Raw genomic sequence first — 19,519 nt, 5'->3', positions numbered from 1 at the left:
GCTGCCAGGTTCCCCTACTGCTGGCGTGAGATCTTCAGGCGGTTCATTATTTTTAACTCACATGAAGGCATGCTGGTACTTAGCTGGCTCCTAGGCCTACAATTACACAGAGCGAGAATTGAAAGAACCCAGTGCAAAGTGATGCGACTGCCGGATCTTCGCAAATCTGCTCTTGGCAAACTTGAGTTTCTCAAAAAGAGCTATCACGATCAAATGCTAGAGTCGGCATCTACAAATAACATGTGTGCCATGCTCATCTGTGATTTAAACTGAAGTAGGGGGGGGAGGGGTCAATTTACACTGAAAGCACATTTTCAGAAACTTAAAACATTGATGCAAATATTTGAGTTGAAATGTTTCACTAAAATATGACTTTTATAAAAATGCGTGCGTTCAACCTTCAGATCGTAAACCACCAAACAGCAGTTAACATTTGTGCAGGGAATTGTATCTATTAATGCTTTTTTTGTGGGCGCGTGGTGTAAACATCTACTTTTGAATGCATGCATCTGCCCAACAAAGCAGGTCATGGTTGAGTAAAAGGTAGAACGGGGCACCCGCCTCAAAGAGATCTTGCAGTGAAATGGCCACCCATTTTCTCATGCAGCAGTTTAGAAGAGAACACTTTTCCTGGGAGCATTTGCATGTGTGCAGCATCCTGTGTCTGTATTTTAAAGGCTTCTCTGCTGCGTGTGTACGATCACTTGTAAAGCTGTGTTATCCCAGTGCTTATTCCACCCAGACCTTGGTGAAACAGTGCCTTGAAGCTTTCCATGCAAGAGCATGTCTACAAGCCTTTCCAAGCCAGCACCCTTAGACGGTACACACCTATAAAGTAGGCTTACAGTACAGGCCCTGACTGTGTTTCTAAACTGTGCGCAGAGAATCATACCCTCTGCTCATCATTTTCTGCTGATATAAGCGCCCTTTGCCCTTTGAAAGATTTGATGGCAGCTGATCAGGGGCTGTTGCAGACTTTAGGGTAATATGTTTCCAAGCAAAGGGTGCCCCAGGTTTCCATCTTCCTACAATAATGTACACAGTTGCTTAGGTCCCCGCACGGTATCTTCCAGAAGAATGCAGCAGTGAAGTATTTCAAGGCCAGTTGCCATGCCTCCTTTTTGTGGTCTCTGCCTCGAGCCTGCAAACCAAACTCCTTCCTTTGGTGCAGTTTCTCTGGGCCCAGAGGCCAATGGAGCACGGGCAGGGTGCTAGTCATGGGAAGCAGCCCCCCTGTCCCCTCGTATACAGAAATGAGATGGGGAAGTGACTGAAGATCAATGAAAGAGATGTGGGTGGCACAAGGGGGAGGGTTGCAGGTAAGCAGTGGTCGAAGTGCACGAAAGAACCCAGTGGAACTATGTACCCTGCAAGCATGTCCCCGCTAACCACAAACCACATCGTTATGCACAATTCAAGCCCCCAACATATGTGCCCGCTGTTAAAAGGAACGTCCAGTGCAGTGGACTGACTGAAAGTGCCAGTTTCAACTTCTCCCTACACTTTTATTTTAAAACGAAACCATTCCAGAACGGTTTCTTTTTTAAATAAAAGTATAGGCACAGTACAACTTAATTTAAAAAAGTACAGGAGCAGCACTCCCAACCGCTCCCGCCCACTTTGACCACTGCAGGTAAGTCGTTTTTGGTGGAGGAGAAGGAACAGGTACCAGGGCCCTTTGAGACAGAACACCAGGTATGTTGTTTGTGGAGAAAGTGAGTGAAGACCATGAGTGAGGTGGTAGAAGTTGATGGGAGGGAGCGAGTACATTTTCTGGCTCCCCCTCTGAACTGCATGTATGGGAATTACATTTTAGGGGGGAAATGCAGTGGTACTAGCTATACCATTCTCAGCTCAGCGCTTTGCATCTTGGGTATCCTTAGTTGTAAGACTCAGCTTCTCTATTGTGTGTATGATATGCTTCTAGCCCCCTACTGTAACACATGGCATTGTGAATGGAGAACCACCCACAATTCTATAGCTTGCGACGAATATGAGCCATGGTGATCTGTTTTACAAATACGCCTTCTCTTCCTTCCCAAAGCCAACGAGTCCTAACCGTGGATGGTTTGTGCCACCGTTTGGAGGAAACCCCTGGTGGGTGTATCTTGCCGCAGCAATCCCTGCTTTGCTCGTGACCATTTTGATCTTCATGGACCAGCAGATTACAGGCGTCATTGTCAACAGAAAGGAACACAAACTAAAGGTTGGTTGCACTCCTTCTTTCCATCATTTTATCGCTTTGTAGTGATGCAGAGAGCGGTGCAAACATTGAACTCCGTGCTCTTAAGATATCAAATGAATGGTTGGCAATTCTTCAAATTAAAATATCAGTGGACAAAAACAAAATACAAAGAAATTATATTTTCATACAATTAGGAGCCACACTCGCTTAAAATGGAAGAGTTGTGTTCTCATGTGGTTCCCATAGGGCTGAACCCCTGGGGTATCCAGGCAATGGGGCAGAGGGCTCTGGAGGGAGGAGATGGGGCTCAGTGGGAAAGGTTTAGGAAGTGAGTGTGAGAGACACACAGGGAGGGTGTGTGGTGAAAGGTATGTTCAGGGACAGGGGCGATCCTTCTGACCAGGACACCCGTCTGCGACCCCCACTTGTGAGATAGGAATTTCAGAGCATGGTGTAACATCCCCTCACATTGCTGGTCGCTTTCCAGAGAGGTTGTTGTGGGTCAGGGCCCTCTCACAGGTGCGAGTGTGAGGAGAAGCACACATATTCTGAATGCCATGCTCATTCGTGCTCTGCACCACATACGCTTGAACTGGATAAAGAAGGCCGGCAATGCTGCTCTGGAACTGGTGACATGGTAGAAGAGGGACGCTGCACGCATCGTGATAGACATGAACATGACACGCGAGAAAAACAAGGCTGTGTTAGTAATAACAACATGGCAACACTTGCCAGCAATGCTGCTCTGGAAGTGGTGACATGGTAGAAGAGGGGCGCTGCACGCATCGTGATAGACATGAACATGACACGCGAGAAAAACAAGGCTGTGTTAGTAATAACAACATGGCAACACTTGTCAGCAATGCTGCTCTGGAAGTGGTGACATGGTAGAAGAGGGGCGCTGCACGCATCGTGATAGACATGAAATGAACATGACACGCGAGAAAAACAGGGCTGTGTTAGTAATAACAACATGGCAACACTTGCCAGCAATGCTGCTCTGGAAGTGGTGACATGGTAGAAGAGGGACGCTGCACGCATCGTAATAGACGTGAACATGACACGCGAGAAAAACAGGGCAGTGTTAGTAATAACAACATGGCAACACTTGCCAGCAATGCTGCTCTGGAAGTGGTGACATGGTAGAAGAGGGGCGCTGCACGCATCGTGATAGACGTGAACATGACACGCGAGAAAAACAAGGCTGTGTTAGTAATAACAACATGCCAACACTTGCCAGCAATGCTGCTCTGGAAGTGGTGACATGGTAGAAGAGGGACGCTGCATGCACCGTGATAGACGTGAACATGACACGCGAGAAAAACAAGGCTGTGTTAGTAATAACAACATGGCAACACTTGCCAGCAATGCTGCTCTGGAAGTGGTGACATGGTAGAAGAGGGGCGCTGCACGCATCGTGATAGACATGAACATGACACGTGAGAAAAACAAGGCTGTGTTAGTAATAACAACATGGCAACACTTGTCAGCAATGCTGCTCTGGAAGTGGTGACATGGTAGAAGAGGGGCGCTGCACGCATCGTGATAGACATGAACATGACACGCGAGGCAATGCTGCTCTGGAAGTGGTGACATGGTAGAAGAGGGACGCTGCACGCATCGTGATAGACGTGAACATGACACGCCAGAAAAACAAGGCCATGTTAGTAATAACAACATGGAAACACTTGCCAGCAATGCTGCTCTGGAAGTGGTGACATGGTAGAAGAGGGGCGCTGCACGCATCGTGATAGACATGAACATGACACACGAGAAAAACAAAGCCGTGTTAGTAATAACAACATGGCAACACTTGCCAGCAATGCTGCTCTGGAAGTGGTGACATGGTAGAAGAGGGGCGCTGCACGCATCGTGATAGACATGAACATGACACGCGAGAAAAACAAGGCCGTGTTAGTAATAACAACATGGCAACACTTGCCAGCAATGCTGCTCTGGAAGTGGTGACATGGTAGAAGAGGGACGCTGCACGCTTTGTAATAGACGTGAACATGACACGCGAGAAAAACAAGGCCGTGTTAGTAATAACAACATGGCAACACTTGCCAGCAATGCTGCTCTGGAAGTGGTGACATGGTAGAAGAGGGACGCTGCACGCATCGTGATAGACTTGAACATGACACGCGAGAAAAACAAGGCCGTGTTAGTAATAACAACATGGCAACACTTGCCAGCAATGCTGCTCTGGAAGTGGTGACATGGTAGAAGAGGGCGCTGCACGCATCGTGATAGACATGAACATGACACGCGAGAAAAACAAGGCCGTGTTAGTAATAACAACATGGCAACACTTGCCAGCAATGCTGCTCTGGAAGTGGTGACATGGTAGAAGAGAGACGCTGCACGCATCGTGATAGACATGAACATGACACGCGAGAAAAACAAGGCTGTGTTAGTAATAACAACATGGCAACACTTGCCAGCAATGCTGCTCTGGAAGTGGTGACATGGTAGAAGAGGGACGCTGCACGCATCTTGATAGACATGAACATGACACGCGAGGAAAACAAGGCTGTGTTAGTAATAACAACATGGCAACACTTACCAGCAATGCTGCTCTGGTAGTGGTGACATGGTAGAAGAGGGACGCTGCACGCATCGTGATAGACGTGAACATGACACGCGAGAAAAACAAGGCTGTGTTAGTAATAACAACATGGCAACACTTGCCAGCAATGCTGCCCTGGAAGTGGTGACATTTTAGAAGAGGGGCGCTGCACGCATCGTGATAGACGTGAACATGACACGCGAGAAAAACAAGGCTGTGTTAGTAATAACAACATGGCAACACTTGCCAGCAATGCTGCTCTGGAAGTGGTGACATGGTAGAAGAGGGGCGCTGCACGCATCGTGATAGACGTGAACATGACACGCGAGAAAAACAAGGCTGTGTTAGTAATAACAACATGGCAACACTTGCTAGCAATGCTGCTCTGAAAGTGGTGACATGGTAGAAGAGGGACGCTGCACGCATCATAATAGACGTGAACATGACACGCGAGAAAAACAAGGCTGTGTTAGTAATAACAACATGGCAACACTTGCCAGCAATGCTGCTCTGGAAGTGGTGACATGGTAGAAGAGGGACGCTGCACGCATCGTAATAGACATGAACATGACACACGAGAAAAACAAGGCTGTGTTAGTAATAACAACATGGCAACACTTGCCAGCAATGCTGCTCTGGAAGTGGTGACATGGTAGAAGAGGGGCGCTGCACGCATCGTGATAGACATGAACATGACACGCGAGAAAAACAAGGCTGTGTTAGTAATAACAACATGGCACACTTGCCAGCAATGCTGCTCTGGAAGTGGCGACATGGTAGAAGAGGGGCGCTGCACGCATCGTGATAGACGTGAACATGACACGCGAGAAAAACAAGGCTGTGTTAGTAATAACAACATGGCAACACTTGCCAGCAATGCTGCTCTGGAAGTGGTGACATGGTAGAAGAGGGGCGCTGCACGCATCGTGATAGACATGAACATGACACGCGAGAAAAACAAGGCTGTGTTAGTAATAACAACATGGCAACACTTGCCAGCAATGCTGCTCTGGAAGTGGCGACATGGTAGAAGAGGGGCGCTGCACGCATCGTGATAGACATGAACATGACACGTGAGAAAAACAAGGCTGTGTTAGTAATAACAACATGGCAACACTTGTCAGCAATGCTGCTCTGGAAGTGGTGACATGGTAGAAGAGGGGCGCTGCACGCATCATGATAGACGTGAACATGACACGTGAGAAAAACAAGGCTGTGTTAGTAATAACAACATGGCAACACTTGCCAGCAATGCTGCTCTGGAAGTGGTGACATGGTAGAAGAGGGGCGCTGCACGCATCGTGATAGACATGAACATGACACGCGAGAAAAACAAGGCTGTGTTAGTAATAACAACATGGCACACTTGCCAGCAATGCTGCTCTGGAAGTGGCGACATGGTAGAAGAGGGGCGCTGCACGCATCGTGATAGACATGAACATGACACGCGAGGCAATGCTGCTCTGGAAGTGGTGACATGGTAGAAGAGGGGCGCTGCACGCATCGTGATAGACGTGAACATGACATGCGAGAAAAACAAGGCTGTGTTAGTAATAACAACATGGCAACACTTGGCAGCAATGCTGCTCTGGAAGTGGCGACATGGTAGAAGAGGGGCGCTGCACGCATCGTGATAGACATGAACATGACACGTGAGAAAAACAAGGCTGTGTTAGTAATAACAACATGGCAACACTTGTCAGCAATGCTGCTCTGGAAGTGGTGACATGGTAGAAGAGGGGCGCTGCACGCATCATGATAGACGTGAACATGACACGTGAGAAAAACAAGGCTGTGTTAGTAATAACAACATGGCAACACTTGCCAGCAATGCTGCTCTGGAAGTGGTGACATGGTAGAAGAGGGGCGCTGCATGCATCGTGATAGACATGAACATGACACGCGAGAAAAACAAGGCTGTGTTAGTAATAACAACATGGCACACTTGCCAGCAATGCTGCTCTGGAAGTGGCGACATGGTAGAAGAGGGGCGCTGCACGCATCGTGATAGACATGAACATGACACGCGAGGCAATGCTGCTCTGGAAGTGGTGACATGGTAGAAGAGGGGCGCTGCACGCATCGTGATAGACGTGAACATGACACGCGAGAAAAACAAGGCTGTGTTAGTAATAACAACATGGCAACACTTGCCAGCAATGCTGCTCTGGAAGTGGCGATATGGTAGAAGAGGGGCGCTGCACGCATCGTGATAGACATGAACATGACACACGAGAAAAACAAGGCTGTGTTAGTAATAACAACATGGCAACACTTGCCAGCAATGCTGCTCTGGAAGTGGTGACATGGTAGAAGAGGGACGCTGCATGCACCGTGATAGACGTGAACATGACACGCGAGAAAAACAAGGCTGTGTTAGTAATAACAGCATGGCAACACTTGCCAGCAATGCAGCTTTGTGCATTTCAAATGATTAAGAAAAGAAGCAGTGCTGCATATTACATACATCTCTGAAGGTGTCCCAATTATTTTCTCTTGAATGACATTTCGCCAAATATCTTTTACTGATTTTACCCCTTTTTTACCACAAAACGAGGTGAGTGGACCTCCACGCACTTCCCCCTTCAGCCTGCTAAGTCCACCTTTCTATATCCCTTATCCAAAGTTACCATCTACATTTTTACGGCAAAAAGGGTGGTGAAAAATATGCCAAAACTGTCATTTTGCAACAGTGGTAATACCTAAAAAATAAGCATCCCATTTCCAGAGTATGCCTCTTAACTCCCATCACATTTAATTATGCATATGTTCTCGTTTCCACCTGTGCGAACTAAATTGTGCATACAAGAACTTAAGGAGAGCACCTGTGCATATCCTGACCTTCCCTAATACACCATGCCAGCTGTTGCTCAGAAAGCTCTCATCTCACCCTTAGACTCAGGAGCGCGGACTCCAGCGCCAGCTTGCCACCGAGCAAGCCCAATGTGTCAGAGGGGCAACTAAAGGAGTGGAAACCTATCATACACACAGGTGTCTGGGCAAACTGCCTCACTTAGAAAGCCCAACAGCACTGGCTATCTTATCTTAAAAGGTATTATTCACAAACTAGGTGAAAGGAACACAGGAAGGGCTCGTCACTAGAAGAGGTGGATCGCCCAGAGTTAACACTTTCCAAAAATGGTTACATTCAGATAGTAGTGGTAACAAAATGGATCTTGGCCATGCTCTGCCACCTGTTCAAAATGTGAGGGTTCCTTCATGAGTGAGTTTGCTTTACTTTGTGACTTCTCTGAACGGGCACTTTTAGGGGCATTGTTCACACTGTGTTGATTCTCGTTTCCTATGGTTCATTTCTGTATGTGTTAGTAATGCCAACAGCCATTAATATTACTTAAACATGCATTAATTATATGTCATTCGACTTGACGTATCAGGACGGGTTATTGAACTAGCCCTGCTGCTCAATATAGGTGCCTTCACGGAGCCTGATTCCACGGGTGTACTTTAGGCTACTGGTGTCAATGTTCTCGTCCAAAGGAGTATTGGTTCATTTGTAGGGTGGGACAGAGGGAGATCCGTCTTGTATAAGACTCTCAAAGTGGGAAAAACCCACAGAGCAGGTTATCATGCCATGTTCTTTCTAGAGAGGGGTGCCTGCTACCTTTTTTGTATTTTTCTAAGGAACTCCGGGTTGGACACCTTATATTACCTAGAGAAACCCAGACGTGGACTCCCTGCTCACTGTGCTCAGAGAGGCAAAGCTCCACCCCACTGATGAGGCCCAACAAGGCTGAAACACGTGGATGGGGTTGCTGTTGGTACTCTTGTTCAGAAGGGAATGGCCATAGCCTTTCGGTGCTGGACTGCCCTTGTGGGTGGGACAAAGACTGATATGCAAATTGATATTCCTCCTTTGTGAAAAGTACAGTGAGCAAAAAGCAATGGCTGCGGACTCTCTAAGTGGGAAAAAAAACACAGAACAGGTTATGATGCCAGTTGTTGGGCACTTCATGTCTGTGCCGAAACCCGAAATGAATTTACTGGAGGGGGTTCTACTCGTGTTGAGTGACACCTGAATGGAATTATCTTCATTCAGTGTATCTTCTTCCAATGAGGCCAATGTGTATCCTAACCCGTTAGTAGCAGCAGGTAATCACATTAACTGAGAACCTGAGAACCTGTCTTCGGCCTGTCCCAGAGTTATAATTCGGAAAATAGTGCAACAGTGATGCCAATCATTTTCTCTGGTGTGCTCCTTTTGAAAACTGCTGGGCGAGTGTCAGTAAACTGTGGCTGACCCTCCTTTCTTAAGCAGCCCAAATAGGAAGTTGGAGAAAACCTGGCAGACTAAATTGAGTAAGTATATATTGCGTGGTATGCAGGTTCATCTGCAGGGACCTATACTTGTGGCTTGGGAAGATTTCATTGCCTATTTCTGGGTTTTGTGTTTCATGTTACTCGCAGCTGTTTGGAAAACAGGATCCATCGTGGTGGCACACCATAGTGGGTCAGCCCAAAGTAGTCAGCTGGGCCACATACCTTCCACCTTCTGAAGAGAAATCATGTGATTTACTTTCTGTATTTCTGTGCTATGACCAGGCTGGTGTAGGTATTGGTAGCTGCTATAGAGCTTCTGAATTCTCTTCTAGGAAAGTCAAATGAGTTTGCTATTTTGTACCGACGCAGACTAGGACCTTATGTTCTTTCCCCTTGCTTGCGTTGCTAGAATTTGGTAGACGTAATGTGCTTTGATTATCACATCATCGAAAACTTGGGTGTTGGGTAAAACGAATACTTGGTTTGGTTATTGGCAGTCAAGGATCTGGCTCACCGTTTGGAACGGGAAACCACGTTCCAGGTAACTAGCTGGGCAGAATGACAACAGTAGTCAATTTATAAAATGTATATGAGTCTAGCAGCCTACATTGTTGGTTTTGAAATTTGTAAAGAATTGGAAAGTAATAAGGAAAAGGAAGTTGAACAAAAGGAATGTTTGCGGACACTGAATGTAAGTGGGAAGCTCTGATCCTGTGTTGGTCGTGTATTTAAGGGCGAGGGCTTTGGGAACGCCAGTGGGGTTGGTAAGGTAAACAGAGTTTTAATGCTTAATGGGCTACTCGAGCTCCCTCTGCACCCCAGACTCAGCAGCTTACAACCACACAAGTAAATTAAGACATGCCAGAATGTTAGCTCTCATGTTGGTAACTTTAGCGAGTTGCAGGTGTAATCCCCTTAAGCGATGATGGAAAATACAAAAACAGTCTGAAGATAAGAACTTAAGGCGAAGAGAAAAATAATATAACAGTTACAAGCATTAGTTCAATTCTACGACATTTTTCAGATGGAAAAAAGAAACGAGCACAAGAAAAACTGCACTAATCATTTCTTTTGGTTAGCCAATGGTGCCTCATTTTATGTTTATTCAATCAATTAATTAAATATTATGGAAGGATGAAAATGCTCTGAAATTCTTATCCATTTTATAATGGTTGTTTTAGTGGCACTGGGGGTCAAGGCAGCTTTTCAAGCCAGGAGAGGCATTAATATTAATATTGGCCGCAAATGAGGGCAAGCAAACGTAACAAGGGAACCCAAAACAATGTAGAAGGAATCATGGGGTTCTATTCTAAAGAAATGTTTCTTTAGTTTTTTTTAATGGTTTGAAATGGTGCATTTTATGGTGCCTATACTGAGAAAAATTTGAAAGAATTCATAAAATGTATAATTGGTTCTGTAGGGTAATATGAGAAAAAAATCTCATAGCTGGATCCCAGGATATCAATGGTACACAGGATCATTTTATAACATGTTCATAATGCCAACATTGCCACTGTGAAACACTTCCATGATTGTGCCCACAGTATATGTCAGCATTGTCACTCTAGAGCACATGTTCATGAAGCCAGTGTTCACAATTTGTGCCAAGCTGCCTATGCCAAAATATATGCCAGCCTTGCCAATGTAAAACAAATGTATGATGGTGCCCACAATATATGCAGGGCTGCCATTGAAAAGCATATTTTCATTATATCTGGGTCCATTATATATGCCAGCAAGGACCTGTAAAATATGTGTTTTTGCTGTATGCACCCAACTATAAGTGAGTATGTTCACTGTAAACACTGATGGTGCCCACAATATATGCTGGCTTGTTACGTTACTGTAAGCATATTCATGATGCTTGGGTGTTCCATATATTACAGCATGGCTCTGTAAGAGATGTTTAAGCTTCCTGTGGAATATATGTAATTATTGCTACTATACAAACACGTATATGATAGTGCACATGATATATGAAGCATACTCATGGTGTGGCACGGCTCCCCTTCCCAACAAAAACAAACGCACAATACATGCACAGATCCAACCACCTTACAGACGCACTCACTCACACATGCAAATAGACTCACTCACGTATGCATGTACATGTATTCTCTCTTGCACATATGCATGCAGACACAGTCACACCAGCACACACCCTCATTCTTACACACACACACATATTGCATTCATACACATGCCCACAACCATTTTTTTCTGCACCATCATGGTGTCTTCTCTCTGTCTGGAGCTTCTCTTTGTGATGCTGGCATAAGAGGGAGAGTATGGGCAGGGGCGGTGGAAATAAAACCCGTGTGGTGTCCTGGAAAGGGTTGGGAACTCAAAAAGGGGGTAGTCTAAACAAGGGAATCACTGAATCGAGGGAGAACAATGCAATCTGAAGCAAGGTCTATACTGAGACTGGTGCCCGTGTGCGATCAGTACCCTTCAGCGGCAGAGACTCATGCCATGCAGACTGAAAGATACATTCACTGTGGATTGCATGGAGCCCAACTGGCACTGTGAGTTGAAACATGCCAGTGCTTAGAATACAAATATAAATGCAGTTGTGTATTCTTTGGACAGGGCCCAGTAGCATGGGGCGGAGGGCACTGAGACATGAACAGGAGTATGAAGGGGACATGTCCCCCCTTATTGCCTCCATAGCTCTGCCACTGGCTGGTCCAATAATGGATCAGCTTGATGGGCAATGTGGTGAAGTAATGTGAGAGTGAGTTGAATGCTCCAGGTAGGGAAAGCCACTGCCAAAGGACAGAGCTGGCTATGTGAGTATCAGATCATTGGGATGTGTTGATGGTCAGTCAGTCCTCAGACATTTTCTTGAGACAACTTTCTGAGACAGGAGAAAGCCCTGGCTATTGAATCAATAGGCTTTCATCACTTCAGATCAGCTCAGCAGGCCTTCACGTTGAAGCACGTGACAAGATCGCAAACTGCTTGAGGTCAAAGTGGAATGCCAGGACTTCAGATAATGTAGCAGCCTCTCAGTTACATGTTTGGTGCGGAGAGGCACTTGAGTTGAACTCCTGAAGAGGGTATCCAGTTATCTGGTCCTCTGTTGGAGTTTTTCCTGGTCATACCGTCTGTTCTTCTCAAACGTCAACACTTTGTATTTATTTGGACAGTGCTTCAAAATGTGATGACATTCTTAACACTTCGCTTGAACGCGGGACGCGGCAATGACATTTGCAGTTGGGATTGATCCCCGTTATTACACTTCCAGTAATGATCAAGAGAAGTAAAGTTGGATAGCCCTGATTTGAGAAAGGCACCTTGCCGAAACACGTGTAATCCATAGGGCAGATCAATTAAACTTCCTTATCACACAACAGCAATTGGACTCAGTCTCCAGCATAATTCTTTTTCTGGCGCAGTAACAAGTGTGACCACAGCAGCCTGGTTTCCTAATTAAACAAACGGAGTTGGGGAACTCGAAATCTCCGTTCTATGGCACACCAATGCGACAGTGCGAATTCTTGCATTTAATCAGGTTGCGGGGGTTCTAAGTGATATCAACCCAAAAGTTCCTTCAAAATCTGACATTCTTAACAGTGCTTTTCCTCGTGCCAGCACAGTTGGTGCAGATTTTATGTTTCTGCTGAGTTCATGTCAAAAGCATGTTGGAGCATCTGAACTGGCCTTCAAAGAACTCTGCTGGGTTGTCCTATCCATGCTGGCAGCATCTCAGAGGAACGTGATACCTCACCGTTTCCTGGCAGAGGTCATTGTAACTGAAAGAAAGGGCATGCTCTGCTAATGGATAAGAAGTGTACTTCTTGAAAAAGTTAGAATTTAAATGCTGGCCGCTGCCACCATTGGGTGGCTCCATAGAGCTCGCAGAGAGTTACCATTCTCCAGCACTCTGCCATAGTCCAGCACCTGAAGCTAACGGATCTTACAAAGGTGCCATGGGAATGCTATCACCCACCCAGCGTGCACATGGCGTGCCTCCTTTAGCTACCCAGCCCAAGTGGCGCTGTCTTCAGCGGGTTCTCCTCTCTTATCAGGCTCTAAAAAGATAAATGCTCCCCTTTAACAGGGAGTGTATGTGTGAGCGCCGCCTGGGTGCATTTTTAGTCGAGATGGCTTAAATAAGACGTGCGCAGTATTTCATTACTTTGCTTGACGCCTTTGCTACCACAAACAAACACACACACCATTTTCTGTGAAAATTCATTTATTTGTGCCACAGAATTATCCAGTGGCCAGTTTATTGGAAACAACAAGCAAGCGATTGGAATGAAATCTGTTAATGGGGATTTTGCTGGTAGTCATTATGGTTTGTGAACTAATCGCCCCACGTGCGTTTCATAGTTATTATTCTTTGCAGAGGGCGCTTTTGGGAACTGCTTCCTTGTTTTCAGGAGGCCGTCATTTACCACCGAAGGAGGCTTGCAGTCCTTGAGTCACACAAGAGAAAAACTCCCTGCTTGCTTGAATGGCGATGTTTGTGTTTGGGAAGTTGTACCCGTTAGTAGGATGCCCTTTGCTTTAGTCCGTTATGGCGCACCACTTTTAGCCCACAAACCCTTCTTACCGCCTTTCCCCTATTTTTGATCCCATCTTTTCATACTTTGTTTTATTATACAAGATTGTTGTTGCGATATAACATGAACACGGAAACTTTACAATGACATTTTAGTAAACACAACTGTATTGTTAGTAATTTGAGAAGAGACGTCACTCATGAACGTGCACGCATTGCTTAAAAAGTAGTATGGTCAGAAAAGAAAAAAATGAAATTCTTCTAAAAAGAATTCCCGTACAGTCCTCTTTGAAGACTTAAATGTCTCCCTCCATCCCACACCCAACAGTTCTGGAAAGTCATATATCAAAGCGAGGCTTTTGTTATTATGAAATGAAGTTCACGTGACTCTGTGGAGGAAGATCTCGCAATGCTCGATGGTGGGTGAACAGTGGAGGCCGTGTGTTACCTTTAGTTCTGCCCCTGTGCAGTGGCCAATGAGCACAGAGCAGGTTCCTGCTGGGGAGGCAAAAGATGTGTATTGCATTGTTCACAATACGGCAGGAAATGGAACTGGGCAGTCTTTTCATTTCCACCCTGGATTGCCTCTCGGAGCGAGACACGGGCAGGATTGTTGACGTCCATCTAGGTGGAACCCACTGGTAAGAGAGCCCCTCCCTGCAACCTGTGGGGCACAGTGCGTGTTGGGGACCTTTGTGCTGACCTCTTTACTGAACCAGTAGAGAGCAAGGCCACAAACAAAATGTGCGATATTGGAGACCTTTTGGAGGCTGATTTATACCTTTAGCAGAGGTTGTCCATCTTCCAATCTGTGTCGCTTTAAAGCAATGGCTGGCTTCTTTGCCTTTGCACACGTGCGTTTCCCATGGTGCACCCATTCCACTGCAGATATATATTATAGGATATATATTATAGGGCGGTGGCGGACTCCCACACGAAACCCTAAAAAATGAATTGCTAATAACATTTGACTTGTGTGATGGATTTGGTCGAAATTCTGAAGGCAACTAGGGAGGCCCCGAGCCAGCACCACCCTCTCCCTACCCCAGACTGCAAATTTTGGGAAGGATTTGTTAAAAAATAAAAGTTATTAAGAAAACAAAAACAAGAAAACGCAGTTTCGACCTACTGCACATTTATTTTCCGATAGACAAAATCTGTCAATGTTTGCCAGACCGCACAACCCAAACTACTAGACGGATTTGGACCAAGTCCAAAACAACTTGGGCACAAAGCATTGACTCTCGATCCTTTTTTGGTTTGGGGTTATTCAGTTCAGTAGTTTTTAAAATATTTGATGAGAAAAGAGGTGCCCCCTCTTCCAAAATAAATGAACAAGTTACTTTCTTACCTGGTAACGTTCTTTTGATGGGATTTTCTGATGATGTATTCCACATCTATGACAGGTAATCACCATAGTGTGCTCTTTTGGAAAATGTTTCGGCGTCTGCGTCCTGTGTCGATGACGTCGATATGCTGTCCTTGAGGGCCTCCGTCGAACCAACGTCACCGGATTTTGTAAGTTGGACGCACGACGCCAGTAGCCTCAGTTGTAGTTTTTTCCCCAGAACATGTGGCACCAATCTTCTGCCAGAATGACTACAGAAAGCCTTGCGGAAACGTAAGCTGCAATCGCATAACAAATTCTGTAGAGGGGCAGGCTGGGAGGGTAGGATGTGGAATATGTCGTCGGAACATCCCATCGAAAGAACGTTACTAGGTAAGAAAGTAACTTGTTCTTCGAGGGGATTTGTTCCTCCAACGTATTCCACATCTATGACAGACTCCCAAAGCAGTACCAACGTATGGAGGTGGGAAAAGAATCTAGAAATTTAGAATGCCCAATCAAATTGCAAAATAGAGGACGGCCTTACCAAAGGCTAAGTCTTGCCCATGGAAAGAGTCCAGGGAGTAATGTTTTCCAAAAGTATGGACAGAGACCCATGTGGCTGCTTCACAAATGTTACGAAAGGGAACACCCCTCTGCAGAGCAGTGGAGGCAGCCACACCCCCAGTAGAATGGGCCCTCAAGCCTACAAGAGGGTCCTTACCCGCCAGACGAGATGGTCAAGATAATCCATCTGACCAAGGTCTGCTTAGTAACAGCTTGACCCAAACGCCTTCCAGCGTATCCTACAAAGAGCTGATCGTCCACTCTGACCTGGGACATGCGTGAGATGTAGAAGCTTAAGGCTCTCCTAGGATCCAACCTATGGAGCCTCTCCTCTTCCTTACTAGGATGCGGAGGAGGATAGAACGCCGGAAGAATGACCTTCTGGCTTAAATGAAATTCCGACACAACCTTCGGAAGAAAAGAAGGACAAACCCTAAGGACGACCCTGTCCTTATGGAACACCGTGAAGGGTGGCTTGGCGGATAGTGCCTGCAACTCACTCACTCTGCGAGCAGAAGTAACCGCAACTAAAAATACAGTTTTAAAGGTCAACAGTCTCAAAGGACAAGAATGTAAAGGCTCAAACGGAGCTCCCATTAGGAATTTTAGAACCAGGTTCAAATCCCAACCGGGCACCTGGAAAGGTGACGGTTGGAACACATTAGTGAGCCCTTTCAAAAACTGAGAAATCAAAGGAATCTTAAAATAAGAACACTCCTCAGACAAGCGCTTAAATATGGACAGCGACCCCAGGTAACCTTTAATGGTACCCACTTGAGAGGCCCTTGTGGGCTAATGAAAGGAAAAAGGCAGAACCACAGGAATGGCACATGAAAAAGGATCCACATTCTTAACCCTGCACCAGTTGCAGAACTTTCTCCAACGGCAATGGTACAGGGACTTTGTTACGGGCCTTCTGGCCGAAAGCAGCACCTCCATCACGTCTTCAGGGAGGTCCCAATCCTTATATCTCAATCTTTCAGAAGCCAAGCATGAAGGTTGAGGGACTTGACCTCTGGATGGAGAACCTGACCCCCCCTCCCGTGAGAGCAGATCGTCTTGGTAGGGAAGACGGCGTGGAGGGCAGATGGACATGTCAAGAAGGTCCGGGTACCACATTCTCCTGGCCCATGCTGGAGAAATGAGGATCATTCAGGAACCGAATCTCCGTAACCTCCGCAGCACTTGCAGAATGACGGGACTGGAGGAAACCCGTACTTCTGGTTGACACTGGTGGCAAAGAGATCCACTTGTGGGGTCCACCTAAGGGCGAAGATCTCCAGGAGAATCTCCTGAGCCAGCTTCCACTCGTGAGAGACCGTGCTCTGCCTGCTCAGTTTTCGTCTCTGGCCAGATGAACTGCTGAGATCGAAATTTCTTGCTGGATGCCCAGAACCAGAGCTGCGTCGCCTCTCTGCACAGAGGGAGAGACCCTGCCCCCCCTTTTTGTTGAGGCAGTGCATGGCCACTGTATTGTCCGTCAGAATCAGGACATTCTTTCTCCGCACAGCCGGCAGAAAAGCCTTCAGGGCTAGCCTGGCGGCTCTCAGCTCCAACAGATTGATATTGAGTCTGGACTCCAAACTCATTGGCATGAGCTCCCCATCCCGTGAGGGATGCGTCCGTCACAATCGTCACCTCCGGCCACAGTAGCCAAAATGGAGCCCCTTTCATCAGATTGCCTTCGAGGGCCCACCATAGAAGATCCTGGGCGACCGAGGGCGGCACCTGAACTGGAACCGACATCCTGCCGGAGGCCTGCGACCACTGCATCTTGAGAGCCCACTGCAAAAATCTCATCTGCAGCCTGGCCTCTGGCACCAGAAGAATGCAGGATGCCATGAGGCCGAGCAACCTAAAGAACTCGAACGTCGGGAGACTCTGGGCGCGTTGAAACTTGTCCACCATCTGCAGAATGTGATGAGCCCTCACTTGGGGAGGCGAACACTGCCCCAGAGATGTGTCAAGCACTGCTCCGATGTACTGGAGCCGCTGGGTAGGTGTCAAGTGGGACTTCTTTAAGTTGAGGGAGAAGCCCAGCTTGTGAAGGGAGTGGCAGGTGACTGACAGATGATCCAGGACTTGCTCGGGAGAGCACGCCCTGATCAACCAATCGTCCAGGTAGTGGTAGACGTGAATCTCCCCTTTCCTGAGATACGCTGCCACCACCACCTTGAGCTTGGTGAAGACCCTCGGGGCAGAGGTCAATCCGAACGGCAGGACTCAAAACTGAAAATGCGAGTCGCCAACCGTGAACCTCAGGTACTTCTTATGCTTGGGATGAATCAGCACATGAAAGTAAGCGTCCTTGAGGTCGAAAGACACCAACCAGTCCTGAAGTTGAAGGGCCTGGAGGAAGAGTAACCATCTTGAACTTATCCTTCCTGAGGAGCTTGTTCAAACCACACAAGTCCATGATCGGTCTCAATCCCCCATCTTTTTTCGGGATCAAAAAATATGGGGACTACCATCCCTTGTTCCTCTCCGCTAGAGGCACCGGTTCTATGGCGCCTTTCTCCAGCTGGAATTTGATTTCCTTTGCAAGGAGCGGATCCAGTCTCTTCAAAGAGAGATTCCCCGGTGGATTGTCGTGAGGCCTCTGCCGGAAAGGAAGACAGTAGCCGTGGGCTATGATCTCCAGAACCCACACATCTGAAATAATGGCACGCCATTCTACAAGATGCTGCGCCAGCCTTCCCCCAACCGGCGAACCATGGGATATGGTCTCATGACTGAGCTGAAGCGGCTGCGGCAGTGCCTGAGGGCAAAGAGGCAACTGCCCGAGCTGCTTTGGCACCTCAAGTACCTTGTTTTCCACCTCTGGTACTCCTACGTTGGCCCCTTTGACTGGCCGCTCCCCTCGATCTACTAAAAGACGAGTAGCATCGAAAGGAACCTCCCCTCCATTGCTGTCCGCTAGGATAAAAAGGCAGAGGTTGGCGGACTGCAGCGCTCAACGACTTCGCTGCAGCTTTGGAGGTCTGCAACCTCTCAAGGCTCTCGTCAGCATTGCTGCCTAAAAGATGTACACCATCAAAGGGCATGTTGAGAAGCCGGGCTTGTACGTCAGGAGAAAACCCCGACTTCCGCAACCACGCAAATCTGCGCATCACGGTACTCGCCGCCACGGACCGGCTGACACAGTCTGCCATGTCCAGACCCGACTGAACGGATTCACACATGGCATCCTTGCCATCCTGAACGAGGGCAAGAAAACCATCCCGTTCCTCCCCTTCGGGACTATGTTCAGGCGCCAAAGACACACAATTCCACAGAGTGTGAGTGAAATGTGCTAAGGCACACACGGAGTTGGCTGACTGTAAAGCCATACCCCCTGAAGAAAACACTTTCTTCGCCCAGCCATCAAAACGTTTATCGTCCCTATCAGGAGGGATGGTAGGGTACGACGCCTGCTTTGCCGGGGCCATAGCCACGGGCACCACCAAACTCTCCGGAGTGGGGTGCGTCATCAAGTAGCAGGGGTCGCTACTGGCTGGAGGGTATTTTTTCAGCAACGACTTGCTCACTGCCAGGAGACTCTCCGGAGCAGTCCAAGCCGCTGCCACCCTTCTCTGTAAAGCCATATGAAATGGCAACACCTGGTCAGTGAGTGGACCTTGGTCAAGGATATCTGTCAGGTCATCCTGCAGAAAATCCACTGGTGGCACAGACCACCCCAAGTACTCTGTCACCCTCGACATGAGATGCCGGTACGAAGACTCGGCGTGCGTGCCAGGCTGAGGCCTACTGAACTCAACCTCCGGAAAGGTGTCCAGACCAATGGCATTGTGCAAAGACTGACGTAGTTCTTACAACTGGCTATGACCAGACAAAAGTTCGTCAGGAACCTCCTCAGGAACCAAACCTTCATCAGACCCTTCATCCACCTCAGAGATGTAATCCAGAGGCTGGAATAAATCCCTGGATGAAGGCACAGAAAAAGGTTCAAATACAGGCCTCACTGACTTCTTCAGGGCCTTTGGAGTTTCCATCGATGCACGGGGTACCTCTGGTAAAGCCTCCACAAAAGGCGTTTCGAGGGGTTCAACGGAATCGGCGTCGACGTCGAGCGTGGTGCCGATG

At 47.3% G+C, this 19,519-nt stretch overlaps 1 protein-coding gene across 7 annotated transcripts in view; it reads left to right on the top strand.

The window, feature by feature from the left end:
- SLC4A4 (solute carrier family 4 member 4) overlaps positions 1-19,519 on the top strand; it is a 1,258,962-nt gene that overhangs the window by 1,090,895 nt on the left and 148,548 nt on the right. For all 7 annotated transcript variants that reach the window (XM_069626273.1, XM_069626270.1, XM_069626272.1 and 4 more), the window contains one exon: positions 2,045-2,206. In XM_069626273.1, coding sequence (XP_069482374.1) covers positions 2,045-2,206 — 162 coding nt within the window. The remainder of the gene's footprint in view (positions 1-2,044; positions 2,207-19,519) is intronic.

Source organism: Ambystoma mexicanum, chromosome 6p, assembly GCF_040938575.1.
Source record: "Ambystoma mexicanum isolate Mex_15411 chromosome 6p, UKY_AmexF1_1, whole genome shotgun sequence".
Taxonomy (NCBI): domain Eukaryota; kingdom Metazoa; phylum Chordata; class Amphibia; order Caudata; family Ambystomatidae; genus Ambystoma; species Ambystoma mexicanum.
This window is presented reverse-complemented; position numbering and strand designations above follow the sequence as displayed.